This window comes from Salvia splendens, chromosome 5 (genome assembly GCF_004379255.2).
Source record: "Salvia splendens isolate huo1 chromosome 5, SspV2, whole genome shotgun sequence".
NCBI lineage: Eukaryota > Viridiplantae > Streptophyta > Magnoliopsida > Lamiales > Lamiaceae > Salvia > Salvia splendens.
The window spans coordinates 1,882,494-1,909,731 of NC_056036.1; the positions used below are offsets into that span (position 1 = coordinate 1,882,494).

General features: G+C 38.0%; 4 protein-coding genes across 7 annotated transcripts; all 4 read right to left on the reverse strand.

Moving 5' to 3' along the window:
• Window positions 1-1,467: 1,467 nt before the first annotated feature.
• On the reverse strand, window positions 1,468-3,804 carry LOC121802669 (solute carrier family 35 member F1-like). Its single transcript, XM_042202345.1, has 11 exons — window positions 3,631-3,804; window positions 3,388-3,482; window positions 3,156-3,213; window positions 2,623-2,817; window positions 2,479-2,555; window positions 2,311-2,393; window positions 2,172-2,223; window positions 2,026-2,094; window positions 1,852-1,938; window positions 1,722-1,783; window positions 1,468-1,641 (listed from the first exon to the last, which is right to left on the reverse strand). The coding sequence occupies exons 1-11, from the start codon at window positions 3,791-3,793 to the stop codon at window positions 1,584-1,586; spliced, it is 999 nt and encodes a 332-aa protein (XP_042058279.1). The 5' UTR covers window positions 3,794-3,804; the 3' UTR covers window positions 1,468-1,583.
• A 1,161-nt stretch (window positions 3,805-4,965) lies between these two features.
• LOC121805210 (pentatricopeptide repeat-containing protein At1g06710, mitochondrial-like) lies at window positions 4,966-9,608 on the reverse strand. Of its 3 annotated transcripts, none has more exons than XM_042205002.1 (4): window positions 6,503-9,608; window positions 5,788-5,951; window positions 5,337-5,409; window positions 4,966-5,197 (listed from the first exon to the last, which is right to left on the reverse strand). In XM_042205002.1, the coding sequence occupies exons 1-2, from the start codon at window positions 9,416-9,418 to the stop codon at window positions 5,907-5,909; spliced, it is 2,961 nt and encodes a 986-aa protein (XP_042060936.1). In that variant the 5' UTR covers window positions 9,419-9,608; the 3' UTR covers window positions 4,966-5,197; window positions 5,337-5,409; window positions 5,788-5,906. The 3 variants fall into 3 exon arrangements, with proteins under 3 accessions (XP_042060936.1, XP_042060935.1, XP_042060934.1); XM_042205001.1 differs by having other exon boundaries at window positions 4,966-5,233; XM_042205000.1 differs by having other exon boundaries at window positions 4,966-5,409.
• A 798-nt stretch (window positions 9,609-10,406) lies between these two features.
• Window positions 10,407-17,440, reverse strand: LOC121803628 (clathrin interactor EPSIN 2-like). 2 transcript variants are annotated; one of them, XM_042203259.1, is made up of 13 exons: window positions 17,284-17,440; window positions 16,738-16,820; window positions 16,411-16,462; window positions 16,216-16,295; window positions 16,062-16,140; window positions 15,833-15,916; window positions 15,593-15,738; window positions 14,506-14,859; window positions 13,293-13,400; window positions 13,009-13,220; window positions 12,517-12,728; window positions 11,373-12,324; window positions 10,407-11,297 (listed from the first exon to the last, which is right to left on the reverse strand). In XM_042203259.1, exons 2-13 carry the CDS (start codon window positions 16,770-16,772, stop codon window positions 10,792-10,794), a joined length of 2,820 nt encoding a protein of 939 aa, XP_042059193.1. In that variant the 5' UTR covers window positions 16,773-16,820; window positions 17,284-17,440; the 3' UTR covers window positions 10,407-10,791. The 2 variants fall into 2 exon arrangements, with proteins under 2 accessions (XP_042059193.1, XP_042059192.1); XM_042203258.1 differs by having other exon boundaries at window positions 13,009-13,223.
• Window positions 17,441-22,152: 4,712 nt separating this feature from the next.
• Window positions 22,153-26,699, reverse strand: LOC121803629 (extensin-2-like). Its single transcript, XM_042203260.1, has 2 exons — window positions 25,357-26,699; window positions 22,153-24,661 (listed from the first exon to the last, which is right to left on the reverse strand). Exons 1-2 carry the CDS (start codon window positions 26,654-26,656, stop codon window positions 22,533-22,535), a joined length of 3,429 nt encoding a protein of 1,142 aa, XP_042059194.1. The 5' UTR covers window positions 26,657-26,699; the 3' UTR covers window positions 22,153-22,532.
• Window positions 26,700-27,238: the final 539 nt, after the last annotated feature.

Consider the following 27,238-nt stretch of genomic DNA (forward strand, 5'->3'; position numbering starts at 1 on the left):
TTATGTTATCTTTTCCAATTAGGTTTAAGACTTATTTTGCCTATAAATATATCCCCTTAGTTTTTCATAACTTTGTGCCGAATTTCTCCTCATTTTTTTTGGAATAGTGCTAGTTCTTCTTTAGAGTATATTTTTTGAGATCCCTACTATGACTGGCGATGATCATTGTGACAATACAATACCCGTGAGGATTCTTGTGACAAGTTGATGACTGACTTGGAACGTTGTGACAAGTCAATAACCGACGAGGATGGTGACAAGTTGATGACGGGCAACAAGGATCACAAGCCAATAACTAAGGAGGAACATATAAAGGCTTGTCTTGGCCTGCTTGCTTTTGTTGCCATAGTTGGATATTTTATATACATCTTAGAGCCGCATCTCTACATACAACAACTGCACATTCGCGAAGATTTCAGCAACTCCTCAAACCTTAATACCTCCATCGTCACGGATATCAAATTCAAATATCCTAGGTTGTCCGACGAACTCAGCAACTTTGTATTGAAAATTTCATGATATTAGATGCCAATATCCCTATTAATTAGTTGAATTTTATTTTTTGTTATTTTTCCTTTCATTCAAATTGCTTTTAGTCTTCGGATGATACTTTTTTTTTAAAATTTCTATTCGTATTATTACGTTTTTTTTTGGCTATGTTCCAGTAATATTTTTGTTATGTAACTAATTGCTGTATTATATTTTTTTACTTATGGTGACTTTTAGCTCTTGTTGAGTAACATGTTTTGGTGTTAAAAAACAGCATGACTTTTTGGTAAATTTTAAGGTGTTTTGATGATTGAATTTATTTTAGTATAATAAAGAAAAAAAATTAACCTACTTTGAAAGAATAAAAGATGTTCTATAAAAGATTAAACATATAAAAAACGGAAAAGTAGGCGTTGTTATTTAGCAAAAATTTAATATTTTATATTTATCTTTTACTTATTATACTACAAATATTTTAATTCAATCATCAAAATACTTAAAATTAAAATAATTACTTTAAAAATAATGCACATAACTGAAACTCAATTATGATAAAATCCACCTACAAAAACAAGTACTATTAACACAAACAAAAATATAGATAAAATCCAACTTTTTGCATGGGTTATATGAATTTTTTTTTTTGTGTTTCATTAACCCTCAGTAGAGGAATGTAGATGAATCTCTTGTTGTAATCCATCAACTATGGATGGCATTAACTACGGAATAAGTATTAAACATATGGATAACGAGATCAAGAAGCTTAATTTTGTGTTGCACGTATTAAGAAAAGAAAGAAGAACTATCAACGATTTTTCGAGCATCACCAAAAAAATCATCTTGTATATTAATGGCACAATTGAAAAGATTTGAAATTCGTGGTTTAGTTACATTTTCTAATTTGATGAAACCACCTAGAATTTGATCAAATTTCGTGATTTAATTGATTATCATGTCTTTAATTTGAAACTTTCTTGGTATGGAAAATTAACTGATTCACATATAAAAGACAAATGAGCATAGATGTGGAACAAAAACATTAACTAATACTAGTAACAATAATCTTCCTAATAATTCTACAAAAATGTGGGTGCTCAAACTTGAATCTGGGGAGCCTCTTCCTCAACGTTTTTCTTCTCATTTTCATCACCTCTAAAAGTTTTTTTAAAAAAAGGGACTAGTTTTAGTGGACGGGGGAGTAAAAAAAGAGAGATGAGATGAATTTATCTTACACCGAATAAACGATGAGTCCGAGCGTGACAGCAGCAAAGGCGACGAAGTACATCCAATCAACCTGCATAAACAAAACTCATTTAGAATCAGACACCACAACAATAATAGTGATTTCACAATGTTGTCTACCTTTTCATGGTATATGAAGATGCGGATTAAAACAGACCACATATCCGAAGTCAGCAACGACAGATTTAGCATTGTTGATCCGCTCATCTGCATCCAGATTCGTATCCAAGCATAAATAAATCCATATGTAGACGTTAAACTCTAGAGCAAATTATAGTTTGGATGACAACGTACCTTGAGCAAAACAGGAACCCCCGAGTAAAACACAAACATGGCTAAGGAAAATCCAACGAACGGGAGTGTCTGCAACTAGCATGTGTTTTATTCAGTGATACATGAGAGAGAGAAAGAGTGAGACAGAGAGCGAACGAGAGAGATACCGCCCCAGATGACCAGTGAATGGATTTGAGTTCATGGCGCTCGAGTAAGCTTCTGCATATGAGTTAAAACAAGTGAAAAATATTGATGAGTTGATACGAATTCAATGGCAAAGGAAAAGTGAGAGAAAGAAAAGAATACATTTGAATAGCACTGATAATTGCACCAAAGATGCCCAAGAAGGCCATAAGCTCCACCCTATCTGCACTTTTAACAAAAAACTCCTGCATTATACCAACCATGACGAGCATTAACTTCTATGCTTATGCTAATCTGCATCTCCGAGTGTAAAATTGAGCATGCACTTGCCTCGCTGACGTTGCTAACACCGTAAAGAGTTGCCCCGGCAATAACGAGAAGGTCACCTTTAAGAGGTCCACTGCCTCCTAAAACAGAACCACAGATTTTCAAAATGATAAATGAAATGCAAGTAAAATGATAAGTAGTACTTACTCGATCTATCTGCTGCATGTACATCGGAGAAAACAACTGTTACAAGACCGGCAACGCAGATAGCTATGCCTATAAACTTTCGGAACCTATATTTCGTCTTCAAAAAGAACCGTGTGAGAAACAGGACACATGGTATTGTCCAACAATCCAGCAGCATCACGCTCGTGATGGAGGTGTACTGGTATGCCTTGACCACTGCAACATCCAAAACGAATCGTGTTATTCTAGCAAAAACACTCACACCATTGGTCGTATTATTCCTTTAGGTCCCAATTGTAAAGGAAGCTCTCACATAAGTATGATGAAAAGTTAAATTCCAATGCTATCTTTTATTCGGGAATTACTATACTACATGCTCAACAATAGAGTAAGAAAAAGGAAATCGCCAGAAAATACTAATACGCGAACCGCAAGTTAATCGAATTAGGTAGTTATTTAACCAGACACAGGATGCAGAAGGCATTCATATGGATTGTGTATTTCAAGATGTTCAAACTCATCAATTTAAGAAGATGGAGTAAGTAGTAACTCACCAAGAAAATTGGCTTCAACATCAACCAATCCGAGCAAAATGTAGTAATACCACTTGGCCTGCTTAAATCAACACAGTTTAATGTAATATCAATGCAATCAATCTGATAAGCCAACACATCCAATCAAGGATCTAATCCAAATTAAGATAAATTTCTCCAAAACTAAAACACACACACCAAAAAGAACCCCCAAAAAAGCGATGAGACATGAGAGAGAAGCAAATGAGCAGACCTTGAGAGGTTTTCTTCTGTAGAGTAGAAGGCTTCCATAGACAATCACCAACAATACATAATTCAAAAACGACTGAGAAGTTGGTGCGTTAATTCCTACAGTTTACAACAATTCAACATAGTTATAGGAGCAAAACAGCATCAATTTAGTTGCATTGAAACAAAATAACAACAACATCGAGATTAACATCACAATTGTAATTGAAAGTCGAGTAAAATCAAAATTGTTGAAGGAAAAAGGGACCTCTGTTGGCGAGTTCAGAGGATGAAAATCCGGTGGAGGTGATGAGAAGCGAGAGAAACTGGCCTAGAGCAAGCCCTAACAATGTAGGTTTTGTGAAGAATTTTTTGCAATTCAGCGTCTTCATCATTCGCATTTGTTTCGGCAGAGAGAGAAGAGAACTCATATATCAGCTCTCTCTCTCCTCTCTCTCTCTCTCTAAATATAATAATATATATGAGACACGTTGCGGAAAATAAATAATTTGACAAATTCCCACGTGGCTTTTGACTCACACTGTTACTTTAAATATTTGCTGCAGTCAACTCGTGTTGATATAGTGTATAATCTTTTAATTAATTGAGCGATTTTAAATGTCTTATTTTGCTATTTTAGTACTATGTCATTAAATATGAATGAAATTAAATTTATAATCTAGAACTATAGTACTTAATTTTCTTGAGATGGAATTAATAATAGTATTAGACACATTTACAGTTTACTTATTGGGATTCTTCACACTAAATATTAGGATTTGGTATTTATTAATGAATGGGCGTTTTTTTGACAGTATATATATAAAAAACAAGATCGTAGTTGTGATTATACTTTATTATATGCGCATAAAATCCAGCTGAATAATCTCTCTTTTTTCTCAAAAATTCCAACGGATCAATTCCCAATCCATATATCATTATCAATCTTGCATAAGTATTTGTTTACAACTTTCAAATACACGCACATGTATATGCAACTACACACTTGTACATAATAGTTATTGTGATGGTGACGCATATATGTAATATTTACTACACGCTCACTTCATAGGTCATGCATTCAATAAAGTTAGACATACTTGTATTCTATAAATTGGGAGTGGAGTAAGAGTAGCGGGCTTTGTTCACACACCATCTCCTCAATAGGCTTCTTCCATCTGAGATTACCCTCTCGGCAGCCGCAGTCTTTCCAAGCATGGCCGGTGGATTTGCTTGCGATTCGTATACTTCAGATGGTTATACTCATATATTTTTTCCTAAAATCTTTGATACGGTGCTATCAACGGTGTTCCGCCGCCGTCACATTCGGCGGGCCGATGCACCGTTCGCGCATGGTTAGCACTCATCATTCTCCAATCAACTTCAAAATCTATGTTTATAATTTTAACTCGTTATTATCCGATTCAAAGTGAAAATTGAAGATGCTCTTATTAACAATGGAAATCATTACTCTTTCTAATTTAATCTACTATTTTTTATTTTATTCCTTCTCTACTTAATAAACTAAATAACTATATTTCATAAAGTCTCGTGCTGAACAAAAAGTGTAATTTTGAATAACAATAAACGTCATGCAAGTAGGTATCCAAGACATGTCATCAGTGATATCAAAATAAGAACAAATCAACAATTTAGTAATTTATAGACATATTTTAAGGTTAAAACTAGAGAAACCAGCAATGTACTAATAATCTACTAATCCTATTTACATGACCACTTCCAACAATGCAGCAGATCATCTTTGCTATATGAAATCAGTTCCAACAGCAATTTTGAACACTCCAAAATCAGTTCCATCAGTTCCATTTTTCTTTCTGCATTCTCCGAAAATTCATTTAGCTCATCAAGTTCTGTAATTTTCCATTACCAGTGAGTCGCATTCTCCCGAGTTCAGTTCCCAGAGAGAAAAATCGTCTAATTATCATCGTGTTTGGCCAAGGATCGAGCCTTTACCTGTGTCCGAGTTGGCCAACAGCTCAGCAATGGCATATTCACGACGCATGGTGCTCCAACGAGTGGCCATTTTCTGCACCGTAAGCAAACAACTAAAATTGGAAAACGATAGTGCTTTAAACTCATTAAACCTTGCACATCTACTAGATCAACATGGTCCTGTAGTTAGACAAATATTACAGGAAAATGCTCGACTAGGCTGATGTGTTACTTGGCGCAAAGCACTACATGTCTACTTGGGATGCTTCGTTTCTTCAATTTCGAGAAGAGATCTAAAAAAACAATTTAAAAGCTGAAACTCTTGAAACAAGAGAAAAGGATTGAAGAGTGGTTGAAGTGTTGATCCATACAACCACTTTCGTCTAACCCTCTTTTCTACGAACAAGATTGGATAACTGAGAAAATATATAACTGCACACACGAAAGGCGAGAAGCTGGACGTGCAACATACCTGGCATGAAGAGAAGTACATGTTTGCCGGTTTTGTGTTTCTAACTTGATGCAGATTTTAAAGAAGATTTGTTTAATGCTTCGCTATCCAATTGTAACGAGAGGAGTAAAATAGCCACTCTATGTCTGTTTTCGCGTGTTCTGATTTGGTAACCACTGGATATCCTGTTATCCAAAAAAACCATGCAACAAATATCAGATTATTCGAATGTTAAGGCACTAGCCAGTACACATGTGTTAGATAATCATCAAAACCATTCAAACTGATCCTGTTGATGCCAACATGCTTACCAATTTATGCAATTATAAAAAACTAGATCAAGTTGCACGGATCAACACATACAAATAACATCATATTTACACAGAGATCGATGGACTCTCGTATAACAACAGGTGACAGCGCCATGCTTGAGTTGGTAAGTTAGATTTCGAAACGTGCATTTGCCAATATGTAATTTTCAAACAGATAGAAGAAATAATAAGTGTAAATGTTTTCTAGGGCCTCTCGTTTTCTTCATCCATAAGCTAGATGTTGGAAGCTAGATAGCATTATTCCATAACTTTGCAGTATGTCTTGATTGCTATGGCAATGCTATCAAATGAAAAACCAATATCATTGTAAGGAAAACACAAATAATTAACTGCAAATAACAGGAATTATGATAATGTATCAATAATTCGAGAGCACACAATGTCGCTGTAAGAAAGAGGCATACCATGTGACACAAGCTTTCGGAGAGAAGAAGTGCATCGCCCCATCTGTTAACCTTTAGAAGCCCCTTGACGAGATCAACTATCACAGCAAACTCGGGAACATTACCTTTTCCTATCATGTCTGTGTATAATTCAAATGCTTCATCAATTTTGCCTGAAGCTGTCAGGCTCTCGATTAAAGAAGAACACACATTCTTATGCATTGATGAACATGGTGACAACGATGAAAACTCTTGATGCAGCTGCAGAGCCATTTCCAACCTCCCAGCCTTCCGAAAACTATCAATCAAAACTTTGTAAGCTGGAATAAGGGGAACAGCATCATCATTACCCATTTCGTTGACTAATTCATGACTCATCATAAAATCCTTGCTGAAGCCTTCCACAACCTTCTGATAGTTTGCTAAACGACTCGGCCAATATGTCTGTTTCATCTCCTCCAGAAGCTGATAAGCTTCGTCCAATCTCCCAACGCCACAACAATGCTTTATTAAGACCCTGTATGTGACAAAATTCGGAGCACATCCCTTTTTGGTCATCTCTTGGAAGAGTTCGAGGCATTTATCGACTCTTCCAGTAACCCCGAAGCCATCTATCATGGCGGTATAGGTGACGACATTAGGATTACAACCTTTTTCCTCCATCATCAACATCAGTTTGTATGCTTCAGCTGTCTTCCCGTTTTTACAAAGACCATCAACCATCTCTGTATAAGTAATAACATTAGGCATGCACGAATTTTCAAGCATTTTTGCCAGTACTTTCAGAGCAAGATCAAGGCGTTTCTCTTTAAAGAGCCTGTCGATCAAAGAGCTGTATGTATAAACATTTGGGGTGTATCCACGTTCTGACATCTTAGCAAAAACTTCCTGTGCTTCGTCTAGCTTTCCAACCTTGCAGAATCCATCAATAAGAGCGTCATAAACAACATCGTTCGGCTCACAGTTTTGAGCCATCATTGCATCTAAAATTTTGTTTGCCTCTTTGACCCTATGCACCTTGCATAAGCCATCAATCAGAGCTCCATGTGTAACAACATTTGGCTCATTATTACTATTATCCGAAATTCTAAAGTACATATCTACATCATGAACATCAAGATTACCTCTCATTCTTTCATAAATCGCCCCGGCCTTCTCTATTTGTCCAGCTTTGCAGTATCCATCAATCATAGCAGTAAAAGTGATAACATTCGGTTGGCATCCTTGTGTCAACATCATCTCAAATATCTCATTTGCATCAGATATCTTCCTTACTTTGAGGTAAGCATGTATTAGTGCTGTATACGTGACCACAGTCGGAGGGCAGCCATCCCTCATCATTTCCTCAAACCAGCACCGAGCCTGTTGAATCAAGCCAACTTTACAGAACCTATCGATCATAATAGAGTAAGTATATACATTTGGGACAACTCCATTCTCTTTCATCTCTTTAAATAGTAAGAGGGCCTTGTCTACTTTGGATGCATCACAGAAAAAACCAATTACTTTGTTGTACGTGCCAGCTTCCGGAACAAATCCATTGCCCATCATTTCATGAATCACACGATAAGATTTCTCATATTTCCCCGCCCCACAAAGACAGCGGGCAAAATTGCTAACATTAACTCTATTCAACGCTAACCGGGCAACAAGTATCTCACTGTAAGCCTTTTCAGCCAGTTCCAACATGTCCGGACTTGGAAGGCTGTCGCCACCACAGATACTTCCAATCAATATATTATAAACTACATAACCAGGCTTACAACCACATTCAACCATTTTCTTGAACAACTTATATGCATAGGAATGGTCCCCGGATTTGCAGTAGGCGTGGACGAGAGAGCAAAATATCCTAGTGCTCGGATAACAACCTTCTGCAATCATCATACTCAGAACCCTCTTACACCTCCCCAGCTTCCCCTTATTCAGACACCCACAAAGCAAAACCCTATACGTCACGACATTAGGAACACACGAATCCACCCGCATCCTATGCAAGAACTCCATAGCCTCTTCAAAGAAAGAGCCCTCGCACAACCCCATTATCATCTTCGTATACAACAAAGTATCAGGCTGGACTTCTTCCGTCTCAATCATAGTTAATGCATCTCTCCATTTACCTATTTTGCATAAGAAATGCACAAAGCTACCTAATATATGACTCTCCATCTTAAACCCCAAACTCAACATCTCCCTGTGAAGCAGCAAAGCAGTGTCCACCTTCCCAGCCTCCAAGAACACGCGCACCAGCGCATTGTATGTCGCCCTAGACGGCTTATACCCGAAATCCTTAAGCCTCCCCAACTCCTCAAGTGCCAAATTCCACATCCCACCATGGCAACACTTCCTAATCAGCACATTAAGCAATCTCCCCAGCACTTCCCCATCATCCCCCTTTATCTCGAGCAGAAAATGATCGTCCACTCTCTCGTCCCTACCACCGCCTAGCAACTCCAGCAGAGCCTCATAAACGGTCACATTGTGACTATACCCTATCTGCCTCCCAGCCCACATGAAAAACCTAAAACCCAATTCAGGATTTTGCACATTTCTCAACACATCAACCACCAAATTCCCATCGAGTTTCGCCCTAAACTGCCTTAGGAATTTCTGGGATTCCTCTCCCAACCCATCATTGGTGCTCTTGATCGTGTTTATGATTGAAATAGCATCGGTTGAGCACTTGACTGACTCAAAGACTTCAGCTTTGGCATCAAAAATGGATTCCTTGAGAAATGAGAGATATTGGGCTGGAGCGTCTAGAGGTGCGGAGTAGAGGGCTTCATCGTCCGTTAATAATCCTTCGAGGTTGCCGTCGGCGGCGGTTAGTCCTTCGAGAAAAATTTCGTCGGTACTGAAGAATCTGTAGAAGGGTTTTAGTGAGTTCAAGAATTTTACTGGAAAAAGTAGACCGGAATTGAGCACCCTTCTGCTCATTCTACCGCAGCTCTCTCTCTCTCTCTGTGTTCAATTTCGGCGGCAGCGCACCATTTGAAAGTTTTTCTCTATTTCTTTTTATTATTTCTGTTGGTCCAATTTGGGATTTCTAGGTGAAAGAGGCGAGAGGGAGAAGACGAGTCGGTAAAATCGATTGGTCGCCGGCGAGAATTTGGAGAGAGGGAGCGAGTTCTTTGAATTTAGGCAAAGAGAGACAGAAGGGAGAGTGGGCTGGTCTTAATTTACTTGGGCCCTTGTTTTAAAATTAATTGTTAATTTGGGCCAGGAATTTAAATTAATGGATTGAGCTAGTTTTCTTTTAAAATTTGATTCGATTAATAAATTAATAGTGAGATACAATATTTTAAAAAAAAATTAACTCCTTACAAATAAACTCCTAAATCTACAATAATTTTAATAAGATAAAAATAAATTTTAAAATTAAAATTAATTTAAATTTATTTACTATAATATGGATTCATTATTCAATTATATCAAACATTAATAAAAGCGTATTTAATTATTGAGAATAAGAAATGACAAAATTAAACAAGCATTTATTTAAACAAGATAAATCCATTAATCTCACTAAGCAATCTACATCAATCAGCTCTATAAATCAAGAAATAATCGATCAACAATGCAAGCAAGAAACGAAAATTCCAGAAATAAAACTAAATCAGACGTTAGAGATGTCATCACCTCTCTGCACACAGCTCTGCCCCATCCACAAACCCCACAAAATTGAAAAATATCCGACACAAATTGGCGTCTTCTTACTCCTTTTCCGGCGGATTGGAGGGTAATGGGGACCGTCGGAACTCCCAACAACGAGGGACGGTAAGAGACAAGAGAAATGAAGGAGAATATGCAAAGAGAGAATAACGAGATCCATGTAACTAAAAATGTCCAGAGGGGCGGGGTACGATGAATAGTCATATCTCAACAGTGAATAGTGAAATTGAATATAACGACCGAAACCTAACCGTGGAAGGAAAATGAATGTCGAATTTATTCATGGTACGCAACCACCTTTCAACAACAGCACTGTCAAAATGGTGCATAGGAACATCACAACAAAAAAATAGGCACCCGAGAGAGGTGAGCCATAATATACAAGATCGCGCAGCAACAACTATAGAACTATGGGGCACGTACAATAGCTCATTGTGACCCAAAAATATGTATATAGCATATAAAAAACAAAACCCCAAAAAGAATGAATACACACGTTATACAAACCCAACAATAAACATTACAAGTGAATAGAATTTTGTTGGTTGCAATATCTGATTGTAAATCCGCGTTTAAGGGTGGGGGACTCATTTTCTGTGCAAAATAAACCAGCAATGTCACCTTAAGGGGCGAGCTCATCAGTAGCCACCATATGGATGTTGGCTGTAGTTTCCAGGTCCCATTGTAGGATTGTAGCCCCCGGGTACGTTACTTCCAGGAAGATGACCCATAGGCAGTTGCATGTTCATCCCCGGGCCTATACCCGTGTTCATCCCTGGGCCCATACCCATGTTCATTCCCATTCCCATCCCCATAGGTCCTGGCATATTCATACCTACACCCGGTCCCATCCGCATCCCAATCCCTCTCCCGATTGGTTGGCCTCCCCCATAGCCACCCATGCCCATGCCCCCACCGGGACCACCGGCCATGTTAAAATTCATACCAGAACCCATCATTGGGTTCAGCTGAGGCCTTAGAGTACCGGCACCAGCACGTCCAACCCCAGATCCAGAGCCCATTGCTTTGCCCATGGTAACTGTAGATGCTACTGTAGTTGTTGCTGGTTGTTTTTCCATCCTTTTCTCCTTGCGATTTATGGCATCAAAATCAACTCCTATATCAGCCAATGGATTTGTTTTTGCTGCATAAATATCAACAGTAATTTAGACTCAGCGATGAAATGTACTCTATCAGAAATGAAAATGCCAAAACTTACATCCAGAAATATTGAGGTTAACCAGTCCACGGCTCAGAGTGTCAGCCCAAACAGTGGACTTGGTCTCGAACTTGTCTGGTTTTGGTGCTACAGCAGAAGAACCTATTGAAGCTTGAGTAACAGGCACTGGAGCCACGAGGGTGCTTGATTGTGCTTGTGGAGCTTGAGAACCCATATGTGAAAGGAAATTTTGATTTGTAGCAACTCCCGTGGAAGTAGGAGGAACCACGTATCCACCAGCTGGGGCTGCAGCCACTGATTGATGATGGTAAGCTCCATAAAAGTTCATGTTTAGTTGATTTGGCAGCATAGAACCACCTTGAGGATGAAAACCTGAATGTGGTGCCTGACCAGCTTGACCAGGGAGGGCTAAAGGCATGGTTTGAGAAGGAAAGCCTGCTTGTGGAGCAGAGTGTGCTGGTTGAGGAGGATAGTTCGCTTGCATCGAAGGCTGTCCAAGTTGAGTAGGAGGAAAACCACCAGGTTGGCCAGGTTGTGCTTGAAAACCATTTTGGGTTGCATACTGACCAGTTAGAGATGGCTGCATGGTGGGTTGATTGGTTTGAGGCGGAAACTCGTTGTGAGGCAGAGATTGGTTTGGTGCAGATTGGTAACCAGATTGTGTATTGACAAAAGATAGGGGGGCTGAGGGAGGTAGAATGTCTGCTAATATATCGATCTCGTAGCTAGTAGTTGATGACTCCTGTTGTGGAATTGGTGTGGCTGAAGTGGGTGGCATTCCAAAAGGAGAAGACGCCATGTTCGTTGCATCATAAAATGCACCCCCAACTTCAGTAGCTGATTTCTGAGGAACTGACTGAGGCACATCAAGGCTCTGATTGGAATTCACAGTGAATGAATCAGATGATGTATTGATCTGTTGTTCAGTTGGTACACCATCTGTAGATGTAATAGCTCTGAAAGGACCATCGCCAAATGGATCATCGAAAGGCTGAAACAAAATCACGAACAAATGGGTGAAATTAAATTTCCAAATGTTCACACCAACCAACATGTGCATTATACAGCAATAAGCAAATGAGTTTTTTTCTTGTTTCCATTTTCATCATTCTATTTTAACATGATATTACTCACAATTAACCACTTCACATGTCATCAGTCACAAAACAATATCATAGAGTACCTGATTGTCAGTTGCTGGTGGTGGCGGCCCACCTACAAATGTGGGTCCAGAGGTAAAGCCTGCATTGGGATTAGCTTCAGATGAAGCATCGGGCTGCCCAGCAGGTACGAGAGCCAGCGGATTTGAAGAAAAAGGCTCAGACAGAGCACCCAGCAAATCCATTTCCACAGCAGATGCGGCAGGAGTTATACCATTTGAGGTGGCAGGGGCGGCTATTAAAACATATAAGATAATATAGAAAATAAGAATGAACCCAACATCTGGTAGCTTGCCAAATGGCATGTAAATAGACGGAAAAAAAATCTTAACAGGTCCAGAATAAGCAGTACAAGGAAATCATAGATTTCAAATCATGGGAGCAACAGCATCAAAGCAGTACAAAGATTCCATGGCAAGGCAGACATCCTAAAGCACTCAATCAGCATAGTCCAGGAATTACAAGAAGACAAGAAATAAAGTGATGTGCAGCTCCAATAGTTACTAGATCTTTACCTGAAAATGAACCTCTAGGATCAAATTCATCAAATCCAGTAACTTCACGGTTGCTATCCTGAGCTGTAGTCTGAACTGAAGTAGGAGGAGATACTGAAGCAGGAGGTGAAGCAGGAATAGGGTGTGGAGCAGCTGGGGTTGTTGTATGGTTTGGGATAGCATCTTTGGAGGAGGACACATTAGGGGCATATGCTTGTGAAGATTCTCCATCCCTACTAATGATATGGATCAGAACTAATGCACAAACTGAAAATCCTTGAAAGCATATATACTGGAAATCTTACCTTTCATTGTATGAAGGACTGCTGGTGCCACCAACAACATCCTCATAACTAGGAGGTGCACCAGCGTTTTGCCCAGAATATCTACTTTCAACCCTCTTACCAGCAGTACTGATTTAAAAGTCAAACAAATTAAACAACTTCAGATAATAATTAATTAATCATTTCATAAGAACAATATATCAAAATAGATCAATTGAATTTACCTTCCATCTTGAGATTGGTCATCATCTTGAGATTGAAAAGGGAAAGGACTTGTAATATTCATATCTCAATACAGATGAACACATAGTAGGGCCATGAAATTGATAAGGTAGTTTTCCTAGCTAGCACACTAATCTAGTGGCCAAGATACCATTTCAAGAGCAGTAACATCCAAGATTCTTGGGAGGAACCTGCTACGCATATTTTTTATTATTATTAAAGTGGATCAATATTGGCTCCCCATTTTCTCTCCATGGTGACTTGAACCTCCAACCTACTGATTAGAGAAGCATCTTCTTACTAGTTAAGCCGATGTGCATATTAAGTATTTAAGTGTTTGCATGTCCAAAAAGATGCTTTAAAAAGTTTTCATATCTTTATTTCAGCAGCGAGGTTTCATTTCTCTTCTAGCAGATGTTAATCCCAAAGTTCAACAGATTATCAATCAAAGAAAATATCAAGCAATATTTACAGGTTTGTTTCTAGATACACGGCAACAGTATTTTAACCAATGAAACAATCCAAACAGTCAGCTTCATCAGCCAGCTTAAACAAAAGTTTTCAGATTGAAGAATATATGACATGTAAAGCATGAAGCAGACTGTTTCACAAGCTACATTATATCTAAGGTCTTCCTATTTTTGAGCGGATTACTGGATTGCAAGAAATCAAACTTTTAAAAGCACTTATCATCAGCCTGGGTGGAAAAGATTAAGGTGGTTCAAATATCTTTTTTAGAAGTCAAATACACATTTTAATCCAATCACTACTACAAATTTGGTTCAGTTATATTATTCACAAACCCATGATTGATTGATATGTTATTCCCTTAACAAATGCTTCTTAAAACAGATCTCAACACAGTCGAACATGTTTTTATCACTTTTGGGACTAAATTTATCATAATTGGTAAAGTCACTCTCCTCGTAGCACAGAAAAATTGGATATGGGCATCAAGGAAAATTAAGTCAAATAAATTCACTGAATATGGGAAAATAGAAACTCAGCAAACCTTGAAGAATATTGGCTGTCATCCTCATTAGCAGGATTTCTCTCCTGATCAGCACTTCTACTTCTTGACCCATAATTATAATCATCATTGCTTTGACTTCTTCCTTGGTAATCATCATCCTTGTACCCATCACGGCCAAATCGCTCCTCATTATCTCTACCATACCTGTCTCCATCACGACCATATGATTCCCCATACCGACCATATCTATCCTCATCTCTAGAACCCCATTCTCTATCTCTCCCATAGCCATTCCTATCATCATCTCGGTTTCCATATCGATCATCATCATATCTGTCTCCATACCCTCCGGAGCCAGGATGATACATACCACCACTAGGACTACTGCGGAATCTGTTGATATATGATGTTAAAAGAAACAAGTACACAGCTTCACCGATGATACACCAAAGCTAGAATTTGGTTTATGATAATTTGCAGCATGCTTAGAAAAACAATCGTGTAATACTGATACAAACATACAGACATCTGAGGATGTATAGAAAACTAGCAGCATGCAGAAGAAGGCGGATGGACAAAGAAAATACAGAAAGAAACAGATAAAAAGTTTCCAAGAGATAAAACAATTTTATGTATACTGACTACAGAGCATTAGATTTTGCATTTTTGCTCTATTGTGCGGCAAAAAACTCATCATTGCAACCTAAGAAGCCCATAAAACAGGGTAGGTAGAGCTCCCTCAAAGCCCTTGCTCACACTACTCAAACTTGAAATATGAGTAGATTTAAAAAAAAGATTTATTCTTTAAAATTCCACATTCGCAAACACTACCCAAAGTAGATTCATCCCTAAAGACATAACAAAAACATAACTATGAAATTTCAAAATCTACTCAAAATCGGAGATGTTAACCTAGATGAAGATGAAGCGCATTCAAAGAACAAGATTCAGTATTAGTATACATACAGGCATTTAGTAACCAATGCATCATTACAAACACAACCTTAAAAATTGCAAATAGCAAAATAATTATGAAAGATAATTATTCATTATACAGAACCTAATATTTATGTCATCAAGAATAAGTTTAAGATGCAGGTAATGAAGAGCTTGTTGTGCTACTTACTTGTCCCTATTAGCAGCGGCCTTCTGGCGAACCTCTTGTATCCTTTCCTTATCATTTACAAGGACTACTATGCTCTGAGACTTCTTTCTAACATTGTTACCCTGGTCTCTTCCAGTGGAATCTATGTATTGGAAATCGGACAATGTCTAGGAAAAGAGGAAAAGATAGAAACATCACCCATCAACTTACATACAAGGTGAAGCTGTATAAGAAAATAATTTAGATAATAAAGAAACTAACTGATATTTGGTATGCATGTTCCTTGATATCATCTATGACACGCTCAGATCCATGGGCTATCAGGTATTCCAAGACGGTCAATGCCTGCAGAGATCGGCAAAAAGAATGATATGGTTGTCATCTCTCTAGATTTGAATTTGATACTTGGGAGCTCATAAATGCATAAAATAAGATGCCAAAACATTGGAATGGTAACAAAATAAGAAATCTCAAATTCATAAACACAAACCTTGTAAACATGCCGCCAATTTTTTCCAGTATCATTTATACGCTTCCATATTACTGATATGATCATCTGATAGTCGTGACTGAAAAGGCAAAGCTCAATACCATCTCTATGAAAAGTAACCCAAGTGAAGTATATTGAGTCAGCATGCACTTACTAGTTTCTAGTTGCCTGAGCAATATCAGCCAGAAGGGATCCATGAGGACCCCAGGGCTCATTGCTAGTTGCATCAAGAACCTGAAGGGGGAAGTGCATAAAAAGTTAGAACTGCTGAGAAGAACTAGCTAGACAACAAAAAACAAAGAAGCGAAGTAAAGAGAGAAAAGGCAATAAAAAAGACAATAGATATTACCTTCTGCTCAATTGATGGGACTTTAAGAACTTTCTTGTTGACCCCTCTCTTGCTGCAGGTTGACAAACAAAGCATTCATAAGAAATGCTTGGCAGACTAAAACTAAGACATAATCTAACTTAATAAATCATCACAATATTTGAGATTCTGAATGGCAAAGCTAATTTATTTTGCAAGCTTTATAGCTCAACGATTCTATATCCAGAGTAGTCTCCTATACTGGTTTTTATTTAAGAGAAGATAAAATAAACAGTGGGAATACAAACCATGAAATAAAGTGCAAAGACAGTATATCCATGGAATAAAGTTATAGTAAGAGAAACTTACATGTCACGGACAGTTTGATCAAAAACCTTCTTCATCTCACCCTTGCCTGAGAGATGCTGAATTGGCTAGCTCAATCAATTTTCCTGCGCAGCATGTTATACTTAAATAAACCACAAAAAACGTTTTCTCTTAATTGAATCAAAAATGCAACATTCAAAATGACACAGATCAATTTCTAAAGCAAAAATATAGCGATGTCATCATTTCAAGTCATGCAAACAATAATCTTTCTAGCAAAATCTACCACCAAAACGGTATACCAATTGACAGAAGAAAAGAGCAAGGAACGATCATAATCAAATAACAATGCAACAAAACACAACAAAAATTCCCCAAATAAACAAACGATTCCTCCCTCCACATAAAAATAAAACACCAATTCAGATCTAAAACATCAGCTACAATCAAACATATGACTAATAAGCTAAATTCCACAGATAGATGCCGAAAATTAGATCTGGTGCCGTGCAAACGGAACTGAAGATCCAGTAAATACGATAAAGGAAAAACTCCACAAAATCCTTTAAAAAATGAATTAGATCATACATGATAAATTTACAGCCTCCTTCACCATATGCTAGATCTGAAGATATGGCGTTGAAGAATGGCTGTCGAGATCGAGATCGAGAAGGGATAGAGAGAGAGGGAGACTGTAAAGCAAAATGAAAAAAGGAAAAATTATATGCTCCGTGAAAGAAAATTCGTCGAAATGGAATTTAGCTGTCTTTAGTTGGAATTAAATTAATATTCTAATTTTAGTTAAAACTTAAATTAAACAAATTTGAAAAATATTAAAAAAATAAAATGTGTTTGAAATGTTATGAGGAAAGGAAAGCTCTCGCGCGCGTACAAGGAGCACGAGACAAAATCGACCCGAGTTTAATTTTATTTTTTTATAAGTATTTAAATCTAAATTTGATCACATTTTGATTAGTCTTTAAAAATTGAATATTAAATTATGGTACTAGTATAATTTTATTAGATTTTAATTATGTGGTGTGGTGCTTTTAGTTTGGACGATGTGTCAATTATGCAACGCGCAGATGGCACAAAACGATGTCGTCGTCAGTTAATTTTTTAGGTTTTACCAGTATAGCTGTTTTTATGCATGAATTAGGGATTTTCACACAAATTGGGGGAAATTGAGGATGCGCATGAGGCTATCAAGAAATTGAGGAGCAAATGTACATAGAAATGATTACTTGTAAGTATGCAAACTTTTAATCTGCTAATTTATGCTCTTCGTAAAGAAAGTAAACTGTTTGAAGCTTTGTCAGTGCTTTATAAGATGATGAACTGTCGAGGTTATTGAGAATATAGAAATGATGTCTGCAATTATCTCATGAATGGTTATTGCAAAAAAAAGTAATCTTGTAATGGCTGCGGGAATTTAGATAGAATGATCGAGATGGGCGTGAAGCCTAATTTGATTTTAGTGAAAGTGGTATTTGGAGGTGGAATTTGATCTGTGTAATAAAATGGTTATGGCTGAAATTCTTATATTCTGGCTATCCATGGAGGAGATATTAGCGGAGTTTTGTAGGTTTTTTCATTTAACAGCATGTAGAAGCAAGAATATATCTGGAATAAAACAACTCCTCTTTATAAAGGTTGAAGAACATATGGTACTATGATTGATGGATGTTGTAAAATGAGCAAAAGAGAATCTATGGACCTCTCCATTTCTTTCATAGATGTGATTAGAAGGTTGAATATGTTTGATGCCACACGTTTAAACACGCTGCTTATTTCCTGTTGCCTTATAAGGAGATTCAGAGATGCATTTGATTTGTTTATGAATATGGTAAGAAGTAAGAACAAGATTCCTGCTAATTTGTCTGTGTCATATGGAGTATCAAATTATGATTATGTTGTGTGGGAATGAATAGTGCAATATTTGACAATCATTGTGGTTTCATCAGAGAAGTTCTTATATTTTGCTGAACCTTTGAGGTTTTGGAATCAAACAAATAATCAGTGATTATGTATTGACACCATTACTACTAGAGTAGTTGAGAGTTTCATTTTCATTAACCATATCATCTAACTGTACTTCATCGTGCTAGGAAATTGGAAAGAAGTTATGATCTATGCCAACTTTTTTTGCAGTATTCGGATCTGATTGAACCAGTTGAAAAAAGAACAAAAATGTTGAAGATTGCATAAGGGTGGTTGATAAATGCGAACATTATTATGTCTTATAATCATCTCAACTGAAGTCATGAGTTATTAAGGTTGAACTGTTAGGAATTCTTTGATAGTTAGGGAACACATAATTGAGAGGTTCAAATCTTCAAGAATCATGAAAATTGGAGATATTTGCACAGGTTAATGTGATGGAGTAGAATTACAGACAACATACTACCTAGAGATCTAATTGTCTTTTTCTTTCTCAAATTCTCATCTTTTCTGGCCTATGTTCTGCAATAGGTAAGGAAACAAATAGTTTTCTTGTCATATGCAGTCAAAACTCATATATTTGTAACTGTGCAGATTGAGGTTGTCGTTTTAGTCCGTGAATAATCAACCAGGGAGAAATTGAGTTCCACTGCACTAACTACTCAGAAGAATGGAAGCCGAGAAGGCGAGGAAGCTTCAGTTAGAAGGTCAGTTTTACTCTACAGGTATCATGTTATGTAAATTCTCAGATGTGCAGAGGTAGTCAGTAAATATTACATAAAATTCTCAATTTGCTTGTTTATTGAATGAAAATTCTCAGATCACTTATTCCATAGTAAATTTTACATAATTTCCATTTGCTTCTAATCTTTTACTATTGTATTATTGAGAATCATAATCTATTATTCATAATGTCAATAGTTCACCATGCACTAAATGCCTCATTGGATGCATATTCCATCAGCTGGATTACTTATGACTAATGAGTACTCCCTATGTCCGCTAATAGACGTCTTACCTTTTTGGCGGCTCAGTTTTAGAATTGTGAAGGAATGTGGTTAGGGAAAAGTTAGTGGAATATGTGTTTCATTTTTATAGATTAGTTTTGTGTTAAAATGTGAGTTAAATGAATTAGTGGATGTGAGACCTACTTTCCGTAAAAGTGAATGAGAAAAGTAATGGTGGATGGATCAAAATGACAAAATGAGAATTATAAACCAAGACATCACACCAAATCACTAAGAATTACTATTAGAACTAAAATTTAGTATATGCCCTTTTCAAAAATAATGTAGCGAATATAAAGATTGTTACATAAAAGGTAGATTAAGAAGAATTTGACATATGCATATATATATTTTGTCTAAATGTTAAATAAACTAAATATCATCCTGTTGTATGTACTCCCTCGAAAAAAATAACACAACTAAAGTTATACAAATTCAAAAATTTATTGGGTCCCTCCAGTGCCCTAATTTCTATACATAACAGATATAGGCCACTACCCATATCAGGTCAACAACTTTATTGATTGAGCTTGATTTGAGGCTTGAATTCGACTCGTTGATAAATATCGAACAAGCTTTAATCGAGCCTAAATCAGAATAATTTGCGAGCTACTTAAACAAAAAAATTTAAAGGCGACGCGTCTTGGTAGATTCGAACTTTAATTGAGCCTAAATCTATTAATTTGCGAGCGAATTTTAAAGGCGGCGCGCCATGGTAGATTCGAACCCGAGACGTTGATAAATGTCGAACGAGCTTTACTCGAGCCGCATCATAATAGATTCGAACCCTAAGACCTTTATACTCGGACATTAACCACTTAACCAGCAGGCCAGCACACGCATGCCGGCGTCCGTGAACAACCCTTATTTATACTGATCAATGATCATTATGCGCATAACGCGAAAAACGTGTCCACAAAAATGAAAACAGCTAAATGAAACGTCAAAAAGTATATAGTTAAAATAATCAAAAATATTAGAAGAAGCCAAATAAATCAAGGTAAAGCATGTGGAATAAACGTTTTGAATGAAATGTTTTGATGAAAGCCAGCTATGCGTTGTTGGGCCCATTCAATTATTGATTTGAGAGGCTGCTAACCAAAGATTAATTAATATATAAAATTATACTCCAAATAGTACAAACATAATCGAAGAATTTGTTACAGCTGTGGTTAATCCAAATGAAAGAAAATGACATTTTATCTAATATCCACCTATTTTTTGAAAAATAGAGAAAAGGGAAAAAAGAAAAGTAAACAGAATGGAAATATGCTGTCTTCCATGTATACTTTGTTTCGTCCTTCTCTCGAATTTATTATCACCACTGTGAGGTGCAAATATAATATCCGTCTACAAAGATTATTCACATTTTTTTCCATTTTATTCCGTCCACCGAAATTAGTCTCATTTAAATTTTTGGAAATTTTATATCGTACTTTACCATGTTTTGCTCTTTCTTTCTCATACTTTATCAATTACTAGTAGAATATATACAATTAAAATGAGATTATTTTTTGTGGAGGGATGAAATATTTTTATAATAACCGCCTTGTTCATAATTGTCAATTTGCTCGGCTGATTAAGCAACACATAGTGTGCTCATACACGAAATCCTTTTAATAAAATTGAAGAATTGTTAAATTAATCTTTGGGGTAGTTGAGTTTTGGTAGTTGCTAACAACACTCCATAACAACTTTTCTTATTTTCAAATTCGTATAAAATTGACTCAAAATAAATTAGTAGTATTATATATAATTGAGTTATTAGTTAATACTATAAGGTATGGTTTTATCCGAATGCCACATGTATATTTCCAGAAATTTGATAACAATTAGTCCACTTATTTCTAGAATTCTATGAATTTCTTCCAAAGCTACTTTACATTAAATTAATATAAAAGAGAGGAATGATAAACTACTTAATTAAGCAACCAAATAATTAATCAACTTTTCATTCAAAGATTGGTTGGACACCATGACAATATATTTGGAGTTCCGGACCATTAAATTTTTAATGAGAAACAATGAACAGTTTACAATTAAATCAATCAATTCTGTTTCTCTGTTATTAATACCTAATATTTTTGTTTTATGCTATAATAAAGTCACAGATAAGATGCCCAATCAATTATGATTTCATTTAATAAATGTGATTGTGACTGTGATTGTGATTGTGATGTATGGTAATGGAAATTCTTTCTCATGATATTAGAACAAAATAAATTGAAGCATATTTCATAATAGGTAATTTTGGGGTGTGATTTAATTAGTTTATTGACGTCACCATCTAGCAACATTCAAATATAATGAGTTTATTGTGCAAAAAGTGATGAATTTAAAAATATACTACTGATGAACTTCAAAATCTTCATATTAGGTTAATTTTAAAATAAAGTTTCTCAAATAATGTTGTTGTTATTACCTAGGTGCACGAACTATGCGGAGAAACAAATTAAACAATTACATTATAATATACGTTTGATCATAAAATTTAAATAGAGGAGTTGGCTGAGAAGAAAAACTAATATTTCTTATATTGCTAACATTTAAATTCACATGAAACAAAGAACACAAGGAATTGCAATGTGAAATGAATATAAATTCAATCAAACAAGGCCATCCTATACAAACATAAATTTTAAATAGTAAACAACCTCAAACCTAAAAGTAACTTTTATCTAAATCCTCACTTGATTTGAGATTGCATCAATAAGACAATGTGCAACAGAACAGCCAAAGACACAGACGCAAACTGGTCCAACACAAATTTGATGAAGTTTTCTAACATGTACCGGACCTTATTGAATAACCCACTAGCTCTTGAAACTTGAAACTGTGAAGTAATTATTTTCTGATCTTTTGGATTGAATACTGCAAAGTTCTCATAGCTTAATAATGAGTGGGAGGAGGTGGAGATGCGTAGATGTATACGGGTGGAGGAGGGGATTTTACGGGTGGTGGAGGTGATGAGTAGTGGTATGGAGGAGGCGGTGATGGTGAGGGGGGAGGTGGGGATTTGTAAACGTATGGTGGTGGGGGTGAGGGGGAAGGTGGTGGGGGAGACTTGTAGTAGTATGGGGGTGGAGGAGAAGGTGATGGTGGTGGAGGTGATTTGTAGTGATAGGGATGGTGTGGAGGAGATGGCGATGGTGGTGGGGGTGAGTTGTAGACGTATGGAGGTGGAGGAGATGGTGATGGCGGCGGTGGTGATTTGTAGACGTATGGAGGTGGTGGAGACTTGTAGTGGTAGGGATGGTGTGGAGGAGATGGCGATGGTGGTGGAGGAGACTTGTAGTAGTAAGGTGGTGGTGATGATGGAGATGGGGGAGGTGGGGATTTGTAGTAGTACGGTGGTGGAGGAGATGGCGATGGTGGTGGGGGAGATTTGTAATAGTAAGGTGGTGGGGGAGATGGTGAGGGCGGAGGAGGTGACTTGTAGTAGTAGGGATGGTGTGGAGGAGACGGCGATGGTGGTGGAGGAGACTTGTAGTAGTAAGGAGGTGGTGGTGATGGTGAGGGTGGAGGAGGTGATTTGTAGTAGTATGGTGGTGGTGGAGATGGAGATGGAGGAGGTGGTGACTTGTAGTAGTAGGGGTGGTGTGGAGGAGATGGCGATGGAGGTGGTGGAGACTTGTAATAGTAGGGGGGTGGTGGCGACGGTGATGGTGGTGGTGGTGATTTGTAGTAATATGGTGGTGGTGGTGATGGAGATGGAGGAGGTGGTGACTTGTAGTAGTATGGATGGTGTGGAGGAGATGGCGATGGAGGTGGTGGAGACTTGTAATAGTAGGGAGGTGGTGGTGATGGAGACGGTGGTGGTGGTGATTTGTAGTAGTATGGTGGTGATGGAGATGGAGGAGGTGGTGACTTGTAGTAGTACGGATGGTGTGGAGGAGATGGCGACGGAGGAGGTGGTGACTTGTAGTAGTATGGTGGCGGTGGTGATGGAGACGGAGGAGGCGGTGACTTGTAGTAGTAGGGATGGTGTGGAGGAGATGGTGATGGAGGTGGTGGAGACTTGTAGTAGTAAGGATGGTGTGGAAGAGATGGTGATGGAGGTGGTGGTGATTTATAAATGTATGGAGGGGGTGGAGGGGACTTGTAGAGGTAAACTGGTGTTGGAGGAGGTGGTGATTTGTATACGTAAGGCGGTGGTGGGGGAGATTTGTATATGTAAACCGGCGACGGGGGTGGAGGGGACTTGTAAAGGTAAACTGGTGTTGGAGGAGGTGGAGACTTGTATACGTAAGGCGGTGGTGGGGGAGATTTGTATACGTAAACCGGCGACGGGGGTGGAGGGGACTTGTAAAGGTAAACTGGTGTTGGAGGGGGTGGCGACTTGTACACATAAGGAGGTGGTGGAGGAGACTTGTATACATAAACCGGCGATGGGGGTGGAGGGGACTTGTAGAGGTAAGGAGGTGGTGGAGGGGACTTGTATACGTAAACTGGCGATGGGGGTGGAGGGGACTTGTACACGTAAGGAGGTGGCGGAGGGGATTTGTATATGTAAGCCGGTGTCGATGGAGGTGGAGGGGACTTGTACACATAAGGAGGAGGCGATGGGGATTTGTATACGTAAGCCGGTGTCGATGGAGGTGGAGGGGACTTGTACACATAAGGAGGAGGCGGTGGGGATTTATAAATGTAAGTCGGCGATGGTGGTGGTGGAGACTTGTAGTAGTACGGTGCTGGGACGGGGCTGGGCTTAGGCTTGTGGCATTTCTCGTAAGGGGCCGTGGAACCATAAGCGAATGGCTTAGCATACAAGACAACTTCATAGTGATTCTTGGACTTCACTTTAAGTTTAGCACCCTTGATTCCCCAATGAAGATCAGTTGGAATGCTACACTTAGAATCCTTAGGTGGTGCATGAAGTTTTGCTTTGCAAGCCTTTGCTCCATATTTAGCATATTCAAATCCTTCAACTGGAATGCTGTATTTTCCATTGATTTTTGTTTTGCCAAATGCAACAACTTCTTTCTCACCTCCTTTGCATGTTACTTCCACTACGGCACCTGAAACCAACCAACCGGAAACTAGATGATTAAATAAACATTGATGGAAGTAAATATAATATCCTATAGGGCCCCCATCAATTATAAATTTATGTATAGTAAATAAATCATGTCTTTAGCTTTTAAATTTTGATAGAAGGAATTTTTATGCAAATTGGAGTTGTTCCACTACGAATACTAAGTAAGTATGGACCACAACCCTTTTAAATTAAAATAAATAAATAAATATACAACTTTTTCTGTTATAAGCAGACAAATTGGAAAAGTCCTCAAGTTGAGGTGGTGACATCCAGGTCAATTATGATATAATTATTTGTGTTTTTTTTATGTAAAGTAAGTGATCATTTGTTACAATTTATTATCAATCAAGACTAGTGATTATGTCGATTTTATTGATAACGAATGAATTGAAAGTAAATTTGGGAAAATTTCAGCACAATATTTCATGTCTACAAAAAGGTTGAACTTTTCCCTATAAGGAAAGACAATTTGAAATAATAGTAATATAAAAAGAAAACACATAGCTTATTTATACTCTTTAATATAATAATTTTGATAAATATCTCTCAAGTGTGTCTTTTCACGTGTTTATATATAAAACAAACAGTGCAAAGATGAATGTTTGAAAATTAAATAATATTCCAAATAAAAGAAAAATGAATGTTTGAAATTTTAAAGATGATTTTGAATATTACCTTTGAGATGCTTCTTGGCATGAGATTTCTCTAGGTGTTCGGAATCGTAGCACCGGTAGCAATACACTTTTCCGGTCACCTTGACTACGAATGAGTGGTGGTGCGGTGGGTGGTAAGGGACTGGCGCTGGTGGCGGAGGAGAAGTGTAGTAGTATGGTGGAGGCGGTGATTTGTAGTAGTAGGGAGGTGGTGGTGATGGTGAGGGAGGTGGAGGAGATTTGTAGTAGTACGGAGGTGGCGGTGAGGGAGATGGAGGAGGTGGAGACTTGTAGTAGTAAGGATGGTGTGGCGGAGAAGGCGATGGAGGAGGTGGAGACTTGTAGTAGTAGGGATGGTGTGGAGGAGATGGCGATGGAGGAGGTGGTGACTTATAGTAGTAAGGATGGTGTGGAGGAGATGGCGATGGAGGAGGCGGTGACTTATAGTAGTAAGGATGGTGTGGAGGAGACGGTGATGGAGGAGGTGGTGACTTGTAGTAGTATGGTGGTGGAGGTGATAGAGATGGAGGAGGCGGTGACTTATAGTAGTAAGGATGGTGTGGAGGAGACGGTGATGGAGGAGGTGGTGACTTGTAATAGTATGGTGGTGGAGGTGATGGAGATGGAGGAGGCGGTGACTTGTAATAGTATGGATGGTGTGGAGGAGAGGGAGATGGAGGAGGTGGTGACTTATAGTAGTATGGTGGTGGTGGTGAGGGAGAAGGTGGTGGAGGAGACTTGTAGTAGTATGGTGGTGGCGGTGAGGGATCAGGTGGTGGAGGCGACTTGTAGTAGTATGGCGGTGGGGGAGACGGAGAAGGTGGTGGTGGTGACTTGTACACGTATGGTGGAGGAGGGGAAGGAGAAGGTGGTGGTGGTGATTTGTACACGTATGGCGGAGGAGGTGAAGGAGAAGGTGGTGGAGGTGATTTGTACACGTACGGTGGTGGTGGAGATGGGGATGGTGGTGGCGGAGATTTATACAAATATGGTGGTGGCGGGGAAGGAGAAGGTGGGGGAGGTGACTTGTATACATACGGTGGTGGTGGAGATGGCTCTGGTGGTGGCGGAGATTTATACACATATGGTGGCAGTGGGGAAGGAGATGGAGGTGGTGGAGACTTGTAAACATATGGTGGAGGCGGGGACGGAGAAGGAGGTGGTGGTGACTTGTACTCGTACGGTGGAGGTGGAGAAGAATATATGTAAGGGTCAGCTGAAACTATACTCGAAGTAGCTAGAATGGCCAATGCCACCACAACGAACTGTGGCAGCGTTGCCACGAGGCCGAGACTGCGGCCGCCGTGGCGGTGAGATGCCATGGTGTTATAGCTCTTATCTGGTGAAGGGATGATTGAAATGAGAGAGACCAGAGTGAGAATATATAGGCAGAAATGATTGGATGGAAAAATAATTGGTTAGAAGAGAGCTGTCAATTAGGAACTTATTTAAGTTTGAAATTGTTTTTTTGTATTGTTTGAATAAAATTAGTTTAATGATGTTGTAACAACTGTACTCGCTACCAATTATTTAAGTTCAAAATAATACTGTGGATTACATATCAATTGACCTGCTACGAAATGAAATATTACTACTACACAATAATTAATTTGGATTATAATTTTATTAAATAACGTTACACATCACCGTAAAATTATTCTATAGTATTTTCTTGATCTAATGATAATAATAATTCTCACATATTTTCTTGTATACATATAGGTACCAACAATTTTTGTGGTAAGAAGTAAAATCAGAAAATAATTCGAGGTGCTCAAAATGTATTTAAAAATGCATATATGGTTCTTCTTTTCTTTTCTTATTTTATTGAGCTTTACATGATGTAGTTGTCATTCTGAACAATTGGAGATATAAAAATGTGAAAACATAAACTATTAGGATAA